Consider the following 20,569-nt stretch of genomic DNA (forward strand, 5'->3'; position numbering starts at 1 on the left):
TGCAGCAAGCCGAGATCACGCCATTGCATTCTAGCCTGGGCAACAAGAGTAAAACTCCATCTCAAAAAAAAAAAAAAAAAAGAAAAAAGCAATATCCATCTAATACTTGCAAAATTACATTTTAATTTTAAACATTCAGATATAGATTATAGACTTCCTTTATTATTATTATTTTTTTTTGACAGAGTCTCTTTCTGTACCCAGGCTGGAATGCAGTGGTGTGATCATAGCTCACTGCAGCCTCAAACTCCTGGGCATAAGCAATCCTCCCACCTTTCCCAAGTAGCTGAGATTACAAGCACAAACCACATGCCCAGCTAATTTTTTAATTTTGTTTTTAGCAGAGATGGGGTCTTGCTATGTTCCCCAGGCTGGTCTTGAACTCATGGTCTCAAGTGATCCTCTTGTCTTGGCCTCCCAAAATGCTGGGATTACAGGCATGAGCCACAGGTGTCAGGCCTGAATTCCTGATAAGCTGATTAAACAATATTTCTAAAAGAAATACAGTATAAAGTTATCAATAAAGAGAAGCAGTCAAGTATAGTTCAATAAACAAGCAAATTATTTATTGAGAATGGTTAAGTATTAAAAATTGTCATATTTTCTAAAAGGAAGGGCATGATCCCTGTTCTCTATATACACAACTAAGTTACCTGACAACTCTTTTTTCCCTAAAGGGCATGATAATCAGCCAGTGATCATCATTTCCAAACTGTATAACACAGTATTAAAGGCATATACAAAAACCAAATTATCTTATTATTGTATAGAGAATATTCTGATGATGTGATTTCAATTAATCCAATAGAGTGTGTATGTGAAGGAGTGAAAGAAATAATGTGTGTATAGTGTGTGAAAATAAAGACAGAAATAAACATAGGTATGACGGGGACAAGATTTGGTCTAAAATACGGAGGAAATAAGCCAAAAACCTGTATACTGCACTTAGGGATTAACAGTAGTTACTAAGTTTGGTTCACTATAGCTTTTGTTTCAGATAACCAAAAGTTTAAATTTTTATGAAATTTCTGGAAAGTTCTTTAAAATAAGTTATCAAAGAGTGACAATGGATCACATTCTTTCTGGATTTCAGGTGTCTTACCTCCTTTTAAGTTTCTGAGATATTGTATTTTTACTCTTGGATACATATTATTTTTAAAATCCCACGCAAAACATTTTTATCCTGAAACCCTTAAAATAAAGTTATCTTATGATTTAAAGACAACAGTTACTATGATTAGATCAACAGTTTAACATCAATACCTACTAATTCATCAAATGTTTACAAGTAGCTTTTATAATACTTCTTTGTATTATATAAGGCTTTGAGATAACGAAGCTGAGAAAGACACAATCTAAAATAGTTCTCAAAGCAAACTCCAATACTTTTGAGGGGCCAAATTAACATGTAATTTTTTTCATCTAAAATATGGCACAGGCTCTCTCTGTTGGTCAAATTTAGCCTTGAACCATCAGTTTGTTTGCAACCTTTAGAAGAGTAGGAGGAATTTAATTATAAGGTAAATAACACTTGACTGTGATATATAGCACATAAAAAGAATGACAAAAACAATTACTCACCTTCTTACAACTTCTTTCCATCCTTCTTCCCTCTTTTGCCCACGCTTAGGACTTGCTACTGTTAACTTCCCATTTGGAGAGGAAAGGGGAGATGGACCAGATTTTGTACAAGTAGACAGAGAATTACTGGTCCCTTCACTGATAGTTTCTGACAATCTTTAACAAAGAGAGGGAAAGTACATTAAATATGGAACAGATGTAGAATTTTTAAATGATAAAGGTAGTCCACTACCCAATTTTTTAAAATTTATTTTTAAATAACAAATGACGACCTTATTTTTCACTTCTCCTCATATTTAGCATATAATATAGAGAGCCTTTTTTTTTTTTCTTTTTGAGACAGGTCTTGCTCTGTTACCCAGGCTGGAGTGCAACAGTGCAATCACAGCTCACTGCAGCCTTGAGCTCTCGGGTTCAGGTGATCCTTCTGCCTCAGCCTCCCGAGTAGCTGGGACCACAGGTGCATGCCATCACATCGGCTAATTAAAAAAAAAAATTATCTGTAGAGACAGGGTCTCCCTATGTTGTCCAGGCTGGTGTTGAACTCCTGGGCCCAAACAATCCTCCCACTTTGGCCTCCCAAAGAGCTATTATTATAAGCATGAGCCATTGCGCCCAGCCTAAAGAGCCAACTTTAAGAAGATACTATCTAGGGTACACATTTAGCAGAGTTGAATCACAGTAATAATCCCTTGGAAACCACAATCCATATTTTTCATGTGCTAAGTTTAACAACCAAAAAAAAAAAAAAGAAATTACATAGTAAAAATAATTTGATGTCTCATTATACAAAATCTAACAAAAGCTTATTCAATTCAATTGAAACAGTACCTTCTTTAGCACAAAGAAAAATCCTATTTTGCAAGTTGCGAATTTACTTTCTTTACCAACAAATTCAGTAATAAGCTATTTCATGATGACACCATAAACACTGAAAATAAAAATTGGAACTAACTTTATTGAAGCCTTGCCAGAAACAGATTTTCTCTCTTCCTTTGGAAATGTAACAAGAACTGATGGCTGCTTTTTGCTGCTCACAGTGGTAGTGACCACAGCTGGTGAATGATTGTCACTCTTACGACTGCTGTTGCTGTTACTACTTTCATCGCTGCAGCTGGAAATCCTCATGTTATCACTGTCCCCACTCTCACTGGTACTGCTGCTCTTGGACTCTCCATTCACCTTCTCTGGCTGACTGTATGAAATTGGTAGTGGATCATCAAATATAATTTGAACGTTCTCTGGAGTAATTTTATTTTTCCTGTTTTTCCTCTTTGAACTGGTTGTAGTTATGGTATTATTTCTTTTACCATGAGAACCTGCCAAAGTTGTCCAGGTTGCAGATATACCTATGGTAGTAGTGGTTGTGGCACTTGGAGGTTCTGTCAAGACTTCAGGCTCATCTGTAAAAGTAGCAATACTGAATTAGCAAGTTCTAAGTGTTCCCAGAATGTATTTAGCTGTAAGCATTTGAAGAAAAGAAAAACCCAGGAGAGATACTCTACTACTATTAGCCATGTAAGTTATTCTCACATTCATCGGTAATGAGCTGGATAGGACTGATATACTCTGTGTACCCACATTCTGTTCAAAGAATAGCAGGTAGCTATAAAAAATATTTTGGGGGGCATTTCTGGTGCTGGCGTGGCTCCAAGAAGGCCATTCCAGCCACCAATCTTCCACCTGCTCCTTAGAGAAGGGAAGATGAGCGAGTCGAGCTTGAAGTCCAGCCAGCCCTTGGCCTCCAAGCAGGAAATGGACAGCACTGAGAAGCGGGGCCGGGGCAGGCCCCGCAAGCAGCCTCCGGCGAGTTCCGGGACAGCACTGGTAGGGAGTCAGAAGCCCAGTGAAGTGCCAACATCTAAGAGACCTTGGGGCCAACCAAAGGGAAGCAAAAACAAGGGAGCTGCCAAGACCCGGAAAACCACCACAACTCCAGGAAGGAAACCAAGGGGCAGACCCAAAAAACTGGAGAAGGAGGAAGAGGAGGGCATCTGGCAGGAGTCCTCAGAGGAGGAGCAGTGACCGTGTGTGCTGCCTGTGCCTCACTGAAGGAGCAGCTTCCTTCTGGGACTGGACAGCTTTTGCTCAGCTCCCACCGCCCCCGCCCCTTTCCCAGGCTCACCATCACCACTGCCTCCGGCTGCCACCCCCATCCTTCCACCTGCACCCTCACCACCACACTACACAGCACACCAGCCACTGCAGGGCCCCCATGGGCTGAGTGGGAAGCAGTTTTCCCCTGGCCTCAGTTCCCAGCTCCCCCCAACCACCCACACATACACACATACCCTCCTGGACAATGCTAACATCCCACTTAGCCACACCCTGCACATGCTGCATCCCCACTCCCTTAGTAGTAGCAACGCTGCTCTCTGGTGATGGGGGCACCCTCTCTGCTCCTCCACTGTTCCCTCTGGCTTCCCATAGTGTGGTCTGGGAGGATTCCCCTGGCCTTAAAAGGGGCCCAAGCCCCATCTCATCCTGGCATGCCCTACTCCACTGCCCTGGCAGCAGGTGTGGCCAATGGAGGGGGTGCTGGCGCCAGGATTCCCCCAGCCAAACTGTGTTTGTCACTACATGGGGTTCACACTTTTCATCCTTTCCCACCTCCCCTAGTCCCTGCACTAGGTTGGACAGTCCCCTTTGGCTACAGGAAGGCAGGAGGGGTGTGAGCCTCTTACTTCCTCTTCACTGTGGCCCCAGCCCCGTTGCCCTCCGCCTGGGATCTGAGTACACATTGCGGTGACGGAGATGCAGTCATTTATTGTCCAGGTGAGGCCCACAAGCCCTGTGGCCACCTGAGATGGGCTGGGGCCGCTCCCCCATACTTACTTTGCTTCTGCCACTCGGCCATTTCCCCCTCCTCAGAAGGGGCACCAATAACAAGGAGCTCACCCTGCCTGCTCCCAACCCTCCTGCTCCTCCCTGCCCCCCAAGGTTCTGGTTCCAGTTCCATTTTTCCTCTGTTCACAAACTACCTCTGGACAGTGGTGGTGTTTTTTGTTCAGTGTTCCATTCTTCGACATCCGTCATTGCTGCCACTACCAGCACCAAATGTTCATCCTCATTGCCTCCTGTTCTGCCCACAATCCCCTCCCCTAAGATACTCTTTGTGGGGAAGAGGGGCTGGCACATGGCAGGCTGGGTGACCGACCACCCCAGTCCCAAGGAAGGTGGGGCCCTGCCCCTAGGATGCTGCAGCAGAGTGAGCAAGGGGGCCTGAATCGACCATAAAGGGTGTAGGGACCACCCCCTCCCCCTGTTCTGTTGGGGAGGGGTAGCCATGATTTGTTCCAGCCTGGGGCTCTCCCTCTGGTTTCCTATTTGCAGTTACTTGAATAAAAATATATATATATATATATCCTTTTCTCAGAGAAAAAAAAATTGGGGGAACAGTTTGGAAAATATAAGTATGTACTGTATATTACGTATTATTATATAATTATTAAATTTCTTAATGTTGTTGCAGTTATGTAAAATAATGTCCTCTTTCTGGGAAATACATAATCAAGTATCTGGGGGTGATTTCACATGATATGTATAGCTTACATCAAACTACTCAAAAAAAGAGAAGACACATCCCATGTGTGCCAAAATGTTTTAAAAATGTAGGTGACATAGAGGTATTCACCATATTAATCCTTAAAATTTTCTGCAGTTTGAAAATTTTCAAAATAAAATGCTGGAGAAGGGAAATTAAAAACAAAACAAAACAAAACACACACACACATACACACATTGCATGCACATATTTTTGGTGGTTTCATGGCAATGGTTCCTTCCCACAATACAGTCAGTCCTCTTTATCCATAGATTTAACCAACACTAGATTGAAAGTATTCAAAAAACAAAACAAAAAACAAATACAAATTTAAAAAATACAGTATAACAACTATTTACATAGCATTTGCGTTATATTAGGTATTAGAGGTAATGTAGAGATGATTTAAAGTATATGGGAGAATGAGCATAATTTTTATGCAAATATTACACCATGTTATATAAAGACTTGAGTATCTGAATTTTGGTATCCGTGAGGGTCCTGGAAACCATCCCCTGTGGATATGAAGGGACAGGATTACTATACTTCCATCCCAAATAACCTTTTGATTATAACCTAGTTAAAAATAATTCCTTCATTTGAAGAAATCGATGATCTGGATTGTAGATGATATTATGAAATTACCATTTATAATACCTAAAATGGTATTATGATGATGTAAGCAAATGTCATTCTTGGGATGTGGGCTTAATTATTTATAGGTGGCCGGTGCAGTGGCTCATGCCTGTAATCCCAGTACTTTGGGTGGCTGAGGCAGGGGGGATCACTTGAGATCAGGAGTTAGAGGCTAGCCTGGCCAACATGGCAAAACCCCATCTCTACTAAAAATACAAAAATTAGGTGGACATGGTGGCACGTCCCTGTAGTCCCAGCTACTTGGGAGGCTAAGGTGGGAGAATAGCTTGAACCCGGGAAACGGAGGTTGCAGTGAACCGAGAGCATAATACTGCACTCCAGTCTGGGCAACAGAGCAAGACTCGGTCTCAAAAAAAAAAAAAAAAAAAGGATTTATAGGCGCAATGTCAGGATGTCTGCAATTCTGCAATTTACTTTTAGATGGCTCAGAAAAAAATATGTACAAGTACTTAAAGAGAAAAATAAAGCAAATATGGTAAAATTTTAACAATTTTGTCAATCTAGGTGGAATGTATTCAGGTATTCATTTTATCATCTGTCAACTTGTCTGTAGTTTTGAAACTTTTCATAATAAAGTTAGGGAGGAATTCAGTCAACAAAAAAAAAGCATATATCTTTTCTTTTCTCTTTTTTTTGATACAAGGTCTTGCTCTGTCACCCAGGCTGGAGTGCAGTGGTGCCAGATCATGGCTCACGACAGTCTCAACCTCCCAGGCTGAAGTGATCCTCCCATCTTACCTCCCCATCCCCCCCATCCCCAGTAGCTAGCTGGGACTACAGGAGTATGCTACTGTGTCCAGATAATTAAAAAAATTTTTTTTTCCTTTTTTTGTATAGAAAGTCTCATTTTGTTGCCCAGGCTGGTCTTGAACTCTTAGACTCAAGTGACTTGCTCACGTTGACCTGCCACAAAATGCTGGGATTACGGGCGTGAGCCACTGTGCCTGGCCTATGTTAAGGGGTTAATAACTTAAAAGCATATTTTCAAGAGTGACTGATAATCAAGTAAATATAATTTTAACTAGAATATAAAACAAATGGGATGGTTGTTAAGAGAAAATACCTTCAACTTTAAGCTTTTCTTTTTCTTGAGCAGCTTGGAGTTCAAAGTTCTCTTTATTTTTGGCTTCAATTTCTTCTAGTTTCCTTCTTTGTTCTTCCTTTTTCTTCCTTCTCTTCTCTTTTCTTTTTTCTCTTTTCGCAGCCAAAGCCAGCCTCCGACTTTCTTCCCTTAACTGTTAAAGATCAATAAAGCAGAAATATAACGTTGAAATTTACCCTGGAGAAGAAGTTGTCACATAATCATTTAATCATAAGGAAACCATGATATCATAAAATTCAAAGTCATCTAGTTCAATTCATTGTTTTATCAAGATCATATTCAAACCACTCTAAAGAGACAATATTTTTACAATGTCAAGATCAAATTAACAATATAAGACTAATTTTAAAATGGGTAAATAATAAACAGATACATAGCTTTTAATCATTAAGGACATGTAAGTTGAACTGACAAAATACCATTTTTTGATCATTAATTTGGCGAAATTTAAAAAGGCATCAGATATCAGCACAAGTTTGAGAAACTGAATTCTCTCCTGTACTGCTGTGGGCATGAATATTTACATTTTAGAAAAAGTAATTTGAAAGCTTCCTAACAAAAATTACTAACTGCTTATCCCAACAACTTATTCTATAAAATGTCTATCTCTAGTGAAAAAACAAGGGTTCACCAATTTTCTTTGCAAATTGATTATAATGGCAATACATGGAAACAAGGTAAATCTATCAATGGGAAGGAATAAATTAACAGTATATATTCACCGTAAGTATTATAAATATGTACTTGGGAAAATGCTCCCAGTTTACATTTGTTAGGAGAAAAAAAGGCACACTGAAGACTAATAATCACTTTTACGAGAGGAGAGAACCCTCTTTGTGCATTGATTTGTATAAATACAGAAAAAAAACATAAAAGTTATAAATAAAAGGGTAACAGAGACTACCTCTGGAGGGTGGAACAGGAGGAGGGATAGCAGAAAGATGGTGACTTTCAATTTTACTTTATGTAACTATACAGTGTTTCTATTTGTTAAAATGAGTACATTATTACTTTCATAGTCAAAAAACTAACTGTAGGTTTAAAAGTCCAAAAATATATCTTAATAAACTATTTTAACTGTTAAATTTTCCTTCTTGGCTCATAAAGGTATGAAAATCATCTTCAAACTCTGTCTGCATGTCATCTAAAAGATGTTTTTTAAAAACTATTCTCCACCCATAATCTAGCATTCTGAATTATTTTATGTGTATTTTAAATATGTGTCAAAACAATGTCAGTTAAGGCATGGAGCCTACAACATGTAAAACCAGTCCTCACAAATTCATAAGCCAAACAATATTTAGTTTTCATTCAAAAAAGTCTGACTTCATCTTTTAAGCGCTGTGCTTTTGCTAGATACTCTCTGTACTGCCTTTCAAATTAACCCTCTCCAGTTTTTTTTTTTTTTTTAAGCCAAATTTAGCAGCTGGGGGTTGTATACCAACTTTAGTGACACTAACGTTAATAAGTTCTGATAACCCACGACAGTCAAACCAGCTCTCTGCTAGGTTCTTGAAAAGTTTGGCCCACCACCAGGTTTTTACACCCTGCGGTAATGCAACATACTTACCTTAGGCTAGGTGAGAGATAAGTCTTGTTCCTGAAAAGGGCAACAGTGAAGGAAAACCTGTAGGTAGAATACCCATACTTCCTCCAGCAGATCGATTTTAGGAAAGAATGCATCTAAAAGCTAAAGATACAGAAACTGCCTGCATCGTAACCCTGGAAATTTCTGCTGGACTCCCAGAAAGCTCCAGTCTGAAGATCAGTAGAGGAGGAGCTTTTACCCCTGCTGAAGTATTAGGAACAAAACAGTAACTGGTGACCTTTATTCCCTGGATCACCACAAGGGAGGAGTAATATCTGATTGGTGAGTTTGAAAGAAGAAACTGAGCATGTGTGACTCAGCTCATTTGAGCCTTGCTTATGTGTTTTCTCCACGTGGACCCCAGTGAAGGAGGGAGAAGTGTGGTTGTTCTGTCTAGCTTTGACTTTGTGGAACAGGTAAGTAAGTATAAGAGGGAGAGGAGGAGTGAAAGCAAAGGTGAAACGTGCACCAGAAAAACGTATTATCAAAGCAGCTATGGCTACAAGTGTGTATTAAGTCTCTCTACTTCAGGATTAGGAATAACAAAATCAATATTTTATCTGTATCATATCTGTATAGACAGAAAAATCCTGGGAAAGGAATGGTTTGGGGGAGAATCAAAACAGCAAATGAAGTTTTAGAATTTTGGCTCATCCATGATGGGTTGTTCATTTTGCTGGAATTTTGTACTTACCTGGTAGCAGGAGCTAATTATGACTGCTATTTAAGCGGGAGGTGGGGGGGATTTGGGGGTGCAAAATTTTTTTTAAAAGAATAAGAGTTTTAATTCAGAAAGCATCATTTCATTTAAGCCCATATGTCCTAGATGTTGATGGGGGTGGTAGGTTTGGGTAGGTCATAGGGTGTGGCTGGGTCTTAGATATGTAAATTTCTCAGGGCTGGCAGAGTCAGTCGGGGGTAGCCCTTTGGCAAGAGTAACATGAGTTTGGATTATCGAACTTCAGAGTTTAACCCTAAGAGGTAAGATTTACTCGTTTCTAAATTTTGAAGTTTTAAAGCCGGAGTTTTGATAATCTGATATATTTTACTAACCCTCTGAATTCACTGAGAGTAGGTAGGGCACTAATTCAGAGGTCCTAGGGAAACCTTCTGGGGGGAGATACCAAGTTATGGCTACAAAATGACCCAACTTCACATGGCACAGAGCTCTAAAAGTAAGCAGAATTAGCAAGTGTGGATCAACAGATACAGGATTTAAGAGGCATCATAAGTTTGCAGGCGGTAGCTGAAAACTAACAAATGAGGTAACCAGAGGAAAAAGGTATAACTGTGTGTGTGTGTACACATACACACATATACCTACTATTTTACTATATATAACAAAATATATAGATATTATACATATATAAAGAGAGTTTATGTATATGTGTGTGTGACAGAGAGAATATCTAAGGGGTAAAGGAAGAACAAATGAGGCTTCTGAAAGGCATAATCAGAGGAAGACAAACAGGAGAAAGCAACTCCAACGGGAGAAGGAAGGCCAGATCAACACTGGTAAACCTCACAAAAGTGGTGGGCATCAATAAGAACTGAAAAGAGGTAAATGGATTTGGCGTGCTTTGTGAACTGAAAAGAAACAAAAAATAAAATTTAAAAAAAAGAAGGATTTGTCAGTTAAGATGCCATTGGTTACCTCCACCACAGTTAGTTTATTGGAGAAGCAGGTCACATGGTTCAGAGCTAAGATTTAATTTAAAATAGTTTATAAGACATAGAGATTATTATAAGCATTAAAAGAAAGGCAAAATACTAAATTTGAGAAAAAGTTCCATTAGGATAGAGCTACCCTGATTGTACCTCTACCTTGACTGAAGCTGTAGGTAGTGGGTAGGAGTTAGTAAAACAGTAGAAATTGAAGATAAAGGCATAGGGAGAGGTGCTAATAACTGATAGAAAATCCCAGACAGCATATGGAAAGAGTAACTAAACCATGAAGATTCAAATACGTCCAGAGGCATAAGAAAATACAACTAAAAATTCAGTCTCACTTTCTATATTTTCTCTCACTTTCTCTCATAAGCCTAAATCTCATTTTACTTCTTGGAGAACTGCTGTCATGTTTGTTAGTGTATGTGGGGGAGGTTAGAGGCTCTGAGAAAAAGGGTCAAGTTAGGCAGGAGAATGGCGTGAACCTGGGAGACGGAGCTTGCAGTGAGCCGAGATCGCGCCACTGCACTCCAGCCTGGGCGACAGAGCAAGACTCCGTCTCAAAAATAAAAAATAAATAAAAATAACTTCACTGTGGAATGGGAAAGGGCACTAACCCAACTGATGATTTCTAATTGAAGGCTCAGGAAACAAAGTGACACTTGGGACTTAGACTTTATAAGATGAGAATTTAAGGACTTGGGGAAAGCCAGTCCAGACTAAACAAATACTGCAGATTTAGATATATGAAAGTGAATGGGATATGTGAGGAGTAGCGAACCATAGTGAAAGATGAGCCTGGAGAAATAAGAGAGAAGACCTGAATGTTTAGAATTTCCCATGCAATCAACGAAGAGGCACTGAGGCTTTCTGAGGAGAAAGTAAGGCATCCCACCTGTGTATTAAAAAAATACGTGGGCTGGGCACAGTGGCTCACGCCTGTAATCCCAGCACTTTGGGAGGCCAAGGTGGGCAGATCACGATGTCAAGAGATCGAGACCATTCTGGCCAACATGGTGAAACCCCATCTCTACTAAAAATACAAAAATGAGCTGGGTGTGGTGGTGCGCACCTGTACTCCCAGCTACTCGGAAGGCTGAGGCAGGAGAATCGCTTGAACCCAGGAGGCGGAGGTTGCAGTGAGCCGAGATTGCGCCACGGCCCTCCAGCCTGGCAATGGAGTGAGACTCCATCTTTAAAAGAAAAAAAAAAAAAGTGAAACTGTAAAAGTTACACCGGAGCAGAAAAGGAATACTGAAGACAAAAGATAAGAGAGAGACACAGATACATATACAGGGAGACTTTTAAGAAGCCAAATGCAAAATTTTGGGTGAGAAGTGATCACTCAGAGAGGAAGTGGATGGAACAGAAGGCAGACACAGAGACTGCCAAAGCTAAATAAAAGGTGATGGTAGTGATGATGATAATAATCATGATGACAATGCTGATACAGCTAATATATAGAGGGTCTAATATGTGCCAGATACTGGTCTAAGTTAACTCACCAAGTTAATTCATTTACTGGATGTAAAGAATGGGAGGCAAAAATAATTGAGAACCTAAAAGTAGCATCAAGATTTCATTTCTCAATAAAGAGTAGTAATACCAACAGCAGAAAGAGATCAAGAAGTTTCAAAGGAAGGTAGGGGAAAGATCCAACAAAAATTTTCTGGTAACTTGCTATGTGCTACGCACGGTTCTAGTTTCATCAGTAAACCGGATAAAACATCCCTGTCTTCAAGTTTACATTTAGCTGGTTAGGGGAGGGTGGATACAGATAAATAGAATGCATACATTATAGTTTGTTAAAAGGTGATAAGTGCAATGTAAAAAAGGGGAAAAGAGCAGCGAGATGAAAAATGTGTGTATGGAGACAAATGGGGGGTTTTGATTTTTAAATAGGGTAATCAGTGTACCCCTCATGAGATGAAGTTAAGTGAACACCTGAAGGACATAAAATATTTCAGCCAAAGAGAAGAGCCAGTACAAAAGCTCTAAGTTAGAACTGGACCCAGTATATTCAAGTAAGCTAGCGTGGCTAAGAACAGTAGCAAATGAGTTTCAGGGAACAGTTTCAGGAGGCTTGATCACCTAAGGCCTTGCAGAACATTTTAAAGACTGTCTTTTACTGAGAGGGAAATGGAAAGTCATTGTCGGGCTCTGAACAGAAGTGTGATATGATTTGATTTATATAATTGAAGAGGATCAGGGTGCTACATAAACTACAAGCAATGATGGAATCAGGGAGACCAGTTAAATGACTAATGCAGGTATGAGATTAAATTAATTGTTTGAACCATGGTGAGAAGTGATTAAGATTATGTATCTATATTTTGAGAGAAGGTCTCACACTGTTGCCTAAGCTGGAGTACAGTAGCACAATCACAGCTCACCGCAGTGACCTCCCCAGGCTCAGGTGATCCTCCCACCTCCGCCTCCTGAGTAGCTAATTTTCAGGCAAAGGTAATGAGATTTTTCAACGCGATGGAGTATAGAGAGAAATTAAGGATGACTTCAAGGTTTCTGGCCTGAGCAATAAGAGTTGTGGGTTTGGGGTGGGCAAGGATCAGGAGTTCATATTTGGACACATCAAGTGTGAGATGTCTAATTAGGTATTCAAATGGACATGTTGAATAGCTAGCAGAATACACGAGACTGAAGTTTAGCAAAGAAGTCTGGGCTAGAGATACACATTTGGAATCAACTGGTGTACATTTAAAGTTAGGGGGCAGGATAAGACCACCAGTGGATAAAGAAGACCATGTAACAAGTCAAAAGGCTTTTCGCTAAAAGGTAGGGGAGAAGAGGAGGAACCAGCAAGAGGACACAGGAACATCCAGACAGGTAGGAGGAAAAAAAAAGCCTGTAGTGGCATGAAAGCCAAGTGAAGAGAGTATATCAAATGTTATTAGTTCAGTAAGATAAAGATGGAGAGGAGAAGTAACCATTGGATTTAGCTACATGAAAGTCACTGGAAACCACAAAAGCATAATTTTAGTGAGTTGTGGGAGTTGAGAGCCAGCCTGTCAGGAACAGATTCAGGATAATGGAAGAAAAAATGGAGGTGACTGAAAGCGGCGGTTCAGGGATCTTTACCTCAAAGGAAAGCAGAGAAATGGGTCTGTAGCTAAAAGGTTGAGGCAAGAGGGTTGAAGTCAAAAGGTTTTCTGTGTTTAAGATTGGAGAAATAAGTGTGTATGCTGATGAGAATGATTCAAGAGAGGGAAAAAAATAGGAGAAAGAAAAGGAATTGCTACGGACAGTGCTGTTGAGAAGGAGAAACCATATAGGATCTGGTACACAATGAAGGGACTGGTTACCAAAAGTTTATCTAGGCTGGGCACGGTGGCTCACGCCTGTTATTCCCAGCACTTTGGGAGGCCAAGGCGGGCAGATTGCCTGAGGTCAGGAGTTCGAGACCAGCCTGGCTAACATGGTGAAACCCTGTCTCTACCAAAAATACAAAAATTAGTAGGGCATGGTGGCCCATACCTGTAATCCCAGCTACTTGGGAGGGTGAAGCAGAAGGATCACTTCAGCCTGTGAGGTGGAGGTTACAGTGAGCTGAGATCACGCCACTGCTCTGCAGCATGGGTGACAGAGTGAGGCGCTGTCTCAAAAAAAAAAAAAAAAAAAACTTTAGTCACTGGTAGGAAGTATATGGGTGTAGATGTTGGTGGGTGGATAGACAGGGTAGGCAAAGTCTTTGGAAGTTTTCTTCTGATGCTTCCATTTTCTCATTAAAGGTAAAGAAGAGTAGGTGCAGGTATTGGTGGGCAGATAGATGGTGTAGGTAAAGTCTTTGCAAGTTTTCTTCTGATGGTTCAATTTTCTCAGGATGCAAGGTCACCTACTGAAGGTGAAAGAGAGGTGGTGCTGGAGTTCCTAGGATAAGGGAGAAAGTAAGAAACAGTGGTCTAGATGAATGGAAGACTAAATTAAACTAAGGAAATGCAGCATTTTAACTACTGGTCAGCATTAAAGGGCTAGGGAAATCTAGTAAAGCTACTGGTCAGCATAAAAGGGTTCGTTGTCAAACATTTCAAGTAAAATTAGTCATAAAGATTGTTTTTTCTCGACATGTTTAGTTACTGAGGTTCATGTGAGAATAAGAAGAAAGGAGTAAGGAACAATGAAAGGGTAGTATGACATAAATGGTTCTTACCATTTATTGGTCGGTGGTGTTGGCAGGATTATTAAAAGTAGAATTCTAGAGGGAGTAAAGTTGAAAAGATAGAAAGCAATAATCAGAGAATGAAATGTGTGAAACCAAGAATGGGATAGGTTGTGTCTGAAAAATATACTATTACCTAGCTCCCTAAAAGTTTACCAAAAAAAAAAAAAAAAGGTAGAGGAAAAAAACTAAAATGAAGTGAAGGGGGTGAAATAATTATACCAAAAATGTAAGTTTAAAATATCTGCTAGGGATTCTAACAGCCAAGAACGTAACTTAGTTGTTAATGTTCTGAGAGCAAGCAATTAACTGTTAAGAAGATTCCATAACTTGACCAGATGGAACTACTCCAGAGCAGGGACTCTTCCACTTAGTAAATGCTCAATAAATAAATGTTAACTTAATAAGTATTAAAAAAATCTGGTGGCCTTAATATAATGGCCACTGATCTCTTTTTCTTTTGTAGAGACTGGGTCTCACTACATTGGCCAGGCCGGATTTGAATTCCTGGGCTCAGCCTCCCGAGTAGCTGGGACTACTTTTCCCAAATTTTCCAAATTAGAAAGACTGACCAAAGAAGCACTTTTATACAAGGAATAACTTACATATGGAGAATCTCAACTTGGACCAGTCAAGACCAACTCCAGCGATGAAGCCAGAATGTAATATATCTCAAAAGGCTAAAGAAGTACATTTTCCCAGATGTAAATTATAATTAAAAAATAGTGAGCCAAACTCTAATATCCCAATCTGATAATCTTTCAAATAAAAATATGGGCTGTAGTTCAGGAAAAAAGTGGCTTCTCTATAATTTAAAATTTTACGTATGTTCCACGTTCACTCAAAACTATACATAAAAGTATATAATGCATGTGCAGGAATCAATTTAGATAGAATTGATTAATGATTAAGAATTCTTCATTAGCTTTTGGTTTTAATATTATGGAAAAATATACAATGGTATTTAAAAGAAGCTTCTCTTGACTTCTCTTAAAACTAAGGCTCTTGAAAGTATAAACATTAAGGTTAAATAACGCTGGCAAGAATACAAGGAAATGACATTGGTGTATTGCTAATGGTACTAGGAAAGTATTCTGCAAGTATCTACTAAATTAAAAATACAGTAGTGCCCCCTTATCCATGATGAATAAGTACATTCCAAGATCCCTGGTAGATGCCTGAAACCTTGGATAGTACTGGACCCTGTATATACATGTTTTTTCACAGAAACCCATGATAAAATTTAATTTATAAATTAGGCACAATGAAAGATAAGCAACAATAACAATAAAATAGAACAATTATAACAATATGCCAGTAACACTACTCTTGCACTTTGGGGCCATTATTAAGTAAAATTAGGGTTTCTTGAACACAAGCACTGTGATACCTCAACAGTCAATCTGATAACTGAGGGCTACTAAGTGGATACACCAGACAAAAGGAGGATTCATGTCCCAGGTGGGACAGAAAAGGACGGCGCAAAATTTCATCACACTACTCAGAACGGCATGCAACATGAAACTTATGAATTGTTTATTTCTGGAATTTTCCATTTAATATTTTCAGACCATAGGGAAAGCAAACCACAAATAAAGGGACTACTATATGTTGACCCACATGAAGGAACTTATTTCATAAAAATAAAAGGAGCAAAATATTTAAAAAATATGTATAAGGGTGTTTATTACAATATTATTTGTCGTGACAAAAACCTGGAAACAAACTTATTATGGACTATTCTGCAGTTATTTAAAATCACTATCAAATGACAATATCCATCAGTTACTAAGAGAGGGGAAAGCAAGGATTAGAGTAATATGTTTGCATGATTCTGTTTTTTAAAAAAAGTACACCATCACAATCAGTGTGAACATTTATTCATTCAACAAATATTTATTGAGTGCCTACTATATGCCAGACACTATTTTATGTTCTAGTGGTAGAGAGAGACAAACAAGATAATTAAGTATTTTGAATGAATACAATATTTAGAAGGTTGAAAAGTGAAAAATAAAGCAGAGAAGAGCAGAAAAGTGCTTGTGAAGAGGAAACTAAAACATGAGGACATCTAAGGGACATTCATGGAAGATGCTGCTGACAGCACAAACAAAAAGAGGATGGTCAGTATGGATAGAGCAAGGTGACTAAGAGAAAGAGTAATAAAAAACAAGGCCAGAGAGGTGTAAGAAGTGGTGTGGGTAGCAGATCATTACAGGATCTTAAAAGGCCTTATAGGTAATTGCAGAGGTAAAGATTTTAAAACAACCATTATCACATTTCTAACTTCAGTTATCTTAAAATGATGGCAGCTGTTCTTGTCTTTGTCTGTTTCACAGTTTAAACTGAGCACACTGTTATAATAAAAAACCAAAAATTTAAAGAATCAAATATATATTCTATCACACAACCTGGCTCAATTATAATGCCTTGTATTTAGCAGGCATTAAATGTTAGGCAGTGAATATAAAAACAGGTCAAGTAATAGTTATAGTGGTCATTATATCTCTTAATGCACTCATATTCTTTTAACATTTTTAAATGGCCAAAACAGCTACTTTTAATTTGCTCAGAATATAAACCACAAATTTTTAAAAATGAAGAGCTTCCAAAATAAAATACATTTTTTCAGAAAATAGTATTTTCAAATTTAAATTAGAATAAAGTACTTCAAATGATTCATATTAATGTAGGATAAAATGTAGAGCTTAATAAAGAAAGCAAGTATAGTAAAAAAGAATGTAGCTAACAAGTCAAAAAACGCATATGCATAATTATCACTGCATCTCCTTTATAAATTTAAATAGTAGATGTTAAATTTTATAGCATTTTGACCTTTTTAAAAAAATTTTATTTATTTTTTGAGACGGAGTCTCACTCTGTTGCCCAGGCTGGAGTGCAGTGGCGTGATCTTGGCTCACTGCAACCTCCGCCTCCCAGGTTCAAGTGATTCTCCTGCCTCAGCCTCCAGAGTAGATGGGATTACAGGCATGTACCACCACGTCCAGCTAATTTTCGTATTTTTGGTAGAGACGGTGTTTTGCCATGTTGGCCAGGCTGGTCTCAAGCTCCTGACCTCAGGTGATGTGCCCGCCTTGGCCTCCCAAAGTGCTGGGAATACAGGCGTGAGCTACTGCACCCAGCCACTGACCTTTTTATAAAAGATGAGATATGGCAGTTCCATAATATTCAATGCCAAACCAATTATTTTCCTATGATTACTATTCAATTAAGTTCTAGAGTACAGAATTATAGGGGAAAATGTGGCAGAAAAGGGAAGTGAAGAAGCTATAAGACTGTCCAAACTATATGCTGTTTTGGTGTATTTTACTCCCCATGGGAATAGATGGGAATGATGTTGTAGTCTGCCTGAAAGAGAAAAGTACAAGAGAAGTCACCCATTTAAAAAGTGTACTCATTTGACATTCCAAGATTTGTATTTCACTAGTTGGTTATGCCTTGGTAGTGCATTTGGTACTTGTGATAAACCTGTTGGCAATAAATTACAAGGTCTAAAACAATAAATTATAAGATCAAAAAACAACAGATGTGGTTGAGGATCAAGAGATCATTAGCTGAGATAAGACTAAAATCCAGAACTAGAAGCTAAGTTTTCTGACTTCCAGATCAATGTAATTCCTATAACAAAATTTTGTTAGTTACAAAGAAGCTTTCAATGATGTTCAATGCACTCATAATTCTCTCCACGATTTGAGCCAAATGTAGAAAGAAATCATGTACATAATTTAAAGCAAACAAAACAAAACAAAAAAACGGATTACAAATCAAAAGAAGAGAAAACAAGATGGAAAAAAGTGGGTAGTTTTCATGTGTAAAGATTATTATTACCTTTTCCAAGTCTAACTCCTCTAACAAAATGCTGGCGTTTTTGTTTGCTTCAGCAGCCTGTCTATCTTTGGCTTGTACTATTGACTCCATACAAAGATGACACTTCTTCAGCATCTCCTATAATGAAAAATTAAGATTTTTCCAGGCTCACAGAACAATTCTCACTTAGAGAAATTCCTAAAAACATGAAGATCTTTAGTAAGGTACTCAAACCTAAGCAATAAAGATCCATGAAAGGGGGGAAAAAAGGTGTGCAAATAAAAACATAATTGACATGGTATATTTAGGAATATATACAAATAAAGAATCAAAGAGTAGCTTTTGCTATTCTTCAAAATAATATCCATTTAGCAGGCACTTTAGAAACTAAAGTTATTTATCCTCTAATTTAAATATAAGAAATTGTACAGCAAACAGAACTACAATAATTTATGTTGGCTGGTTAACAGGCTAAAGGAAACAGTCAATGTCAACAAAGAAAACAGATGTGAAAATTTTTCAAGAAATGTCCTCAAATATTTAAGCTTTGTTGCTCCAATTTTGTGTACAATAATCATTTACAAAGGAATCAGATACATGTACTTACATAATTTTCTCAGTGATTTCATTCTCAAGTCACACTTTAGGACAGCAAAACACTACTTCCTTACTTTTATAAAATTTTTATTTATTTAATTTTAGAGATAGGGACTTGCCATGTTGCCCAGGCTTAAATGCAGTAGCTATTAACAGGCATAATCATAGTACACTGTATCCTTTAACTCCTGGGCTCAAGCAATCCTCTCACCTCAGCCTCCCAAGTACATGAGACTAATGTTCACCTGAGACTACAGCTGTGTGCCACTGAACCAGTCTTATTCTTAGTATTATTAAAAATAATTTATTTTTAGTCTCCCCCTCTGCCCCTAAAAACCTGTGATATATAGGAATGTTAATTGTCATGGACAAGTCTAGAGCTAGGAAAGACAGTGACCTAGCTAGTTTAAATTAAAACTTATAGGGAAAAGCTGTTCACTATCATGTAATAGCAACTGTGTAAATGTCATAAGAAGACATTTCTAAGATTTGTTGTCCTCTTTGGTTTTCAGAGGCATGTGTTAGGATCTTATTCAAGTGTTAGTGTAAACTCCAAATCAAAATGTATGTCTCCAGGAGAAGGTCTCAATTCGGATCTCTAATAGGATTCAATTTTATCTTCCATAAAATTTCCTGCAAAATTTGCATTTCCTGCAAAATTCCTAGCCAATTTATTCTAAAACTTAGTTAAAACTAAAAGTTAGTTACCCTAACTTTTACATCACGCTCAAGACTTCTTGCTCATGATTAAAAGTAGTATGTTCATTTTACTAGGAAATAAAAATCTATTGGACTCATTACTTTCTCAATATAGGTATCAGTCTGGATAAACACACATATACAGAGGACAGCCCTAATGAATAATAACATGTTGCTTTGAATTACTTAGTGTTCACATAAAAATTAAATTAGCTCAAGAATTTTTTTATTGTTATTTTATTTTTTGAGACAAGAGTCTTGCTTTGATGCCCAGGCTGGAGTACAATGGCACACTCTTGGCTCACCGCAACCTCCACCTTCCGGGTTCAAGCGATTTTCGTGCCTCAGCCTTCCAAGTAGCTGGGATTATAGGTACATGCCAACATGCCAGGCTAATTTTTGTATTTTTGTAGAGATGGGGTCTCCCCATGTTGCCCAAGCTGGTCTTGAACTCCTGGGCTCATGCAATCCACCTGCCTCGGCCTCCCAAACTGCTGGGATTACAAGGGTGAGCCACTGCACCTGGCCTCAAGTATTATTTTTAAAGATAAGGTAATCCTATAGCAGAGGATGTTTTATTGATTCATTAAGTAAGTAAATAATCTGCAAGAATCTCTTAAATCGCATACTTCATTCCCAAATACTAGATAAATGAAAATGGCTACATATTACACTTTATTACTCAAACTAGGAATTCTTCTTAGAATGGAAGATATATTAACCGAATAGAGTCCCTTGCTCATATAGTGAACAACATATTACCTTATCAGTGATGGTTGCTATGTATCTCATACATTCAGAATCTGATGGAAACTGATTGACTTCTTTGACTAAGTAGCGCACCACCTTCACATGACCCTAAAAAATAGATATCAATGTCAGATTGAAAACAGACTCTAACAGTTCAGTAAATCTATGCCTGAACTAACTTTAACAGTTAAGATTAGGGCCACAAAGTAAAGACTAAATTGCATATTTACACTATAAATGAAAAAGAGACAGGCTTTGGTTCCAGTGAGTTAAATCCACATTGATCATTCTCATCCTACCCTCCAAAAAAAGTACATAATAATATGAGCTAAAATTCTAAACAACTCTGAATAAAAAAAAACAATAATCCCAAAATCAATA

General features: G+C 38.3%; 2 protein-coding genes across 7 annotated transcripts in view; one reads left to right on the plus strand and one right to left on the minus strand.

Annotated features, from left to right (window-relative positions):
- The window catches only part of ANKRD17 (ankyrin repeat domain 17), a 187,773-nt gene that overhangs the window by 20,794 nt on the left and 146,410 nt on the right, over positions 1-20,569 (minus strand). For all 6 annotated transcript variants that reach the window (XM_031009951.3, XM_031009950.3, XM_055385086.2 and 3 more), the window contains 5 exons: positions 20,201-20,296; positions 18,164-18,280; positions 6,846-7,017; positions 2,537-2,984; positions 1,582-1,737 (listed from right to left, as the gene is read on the minus strand). In XM_031009951.3, coding sequence (XP_030865811.1) covers positions 1,582-1,737; positions 2,537-2,984; positions 6,846-7,017; positions 18,164-18,280; positions 20,201-20,296 — 989 coding nt within the window. The remainder of the gene's footprint in view (positions 1-1,581; positions 1,738-2,536; positions 2,985-6,845; positions 7,018-18,163; positions 18,281-20,200; positions 20,297-20,569) is intronic.
- On the plus strand, positions 3,260-3,697 carry LOC101127844 (high mobility group protein HMG-I/HMG-Y-like). The gene has a single exon (XM_019025409.4). It carries the CDS (start codon positions 3,286-3,288, stop codon positions 3,604-3,606), a length of 321 nt encoding a protein of 106 aa, XP_018880954.1. The 5' UTR covers positions 3,260-3,285; the 3' UTR covers positions 3,607-3,697.

The sequence above is a fragment of the Gorilla gorilla genome, chromosome 3 (genome assembly GCF_029281585.2).
Source record: "Gorilla gorilla gorilla isolate KB3781 chromosome 3, NHGRI_mGorGor1-v2.1_pri, whole genome shotgun sequence".
In the NCBI taxonomy this organism is placed as follows: Eukaryota; Metazoa; Chordata; class Mammalia; order Primates; family Hominidae; genus Gorilla; species Gorilla gorilla.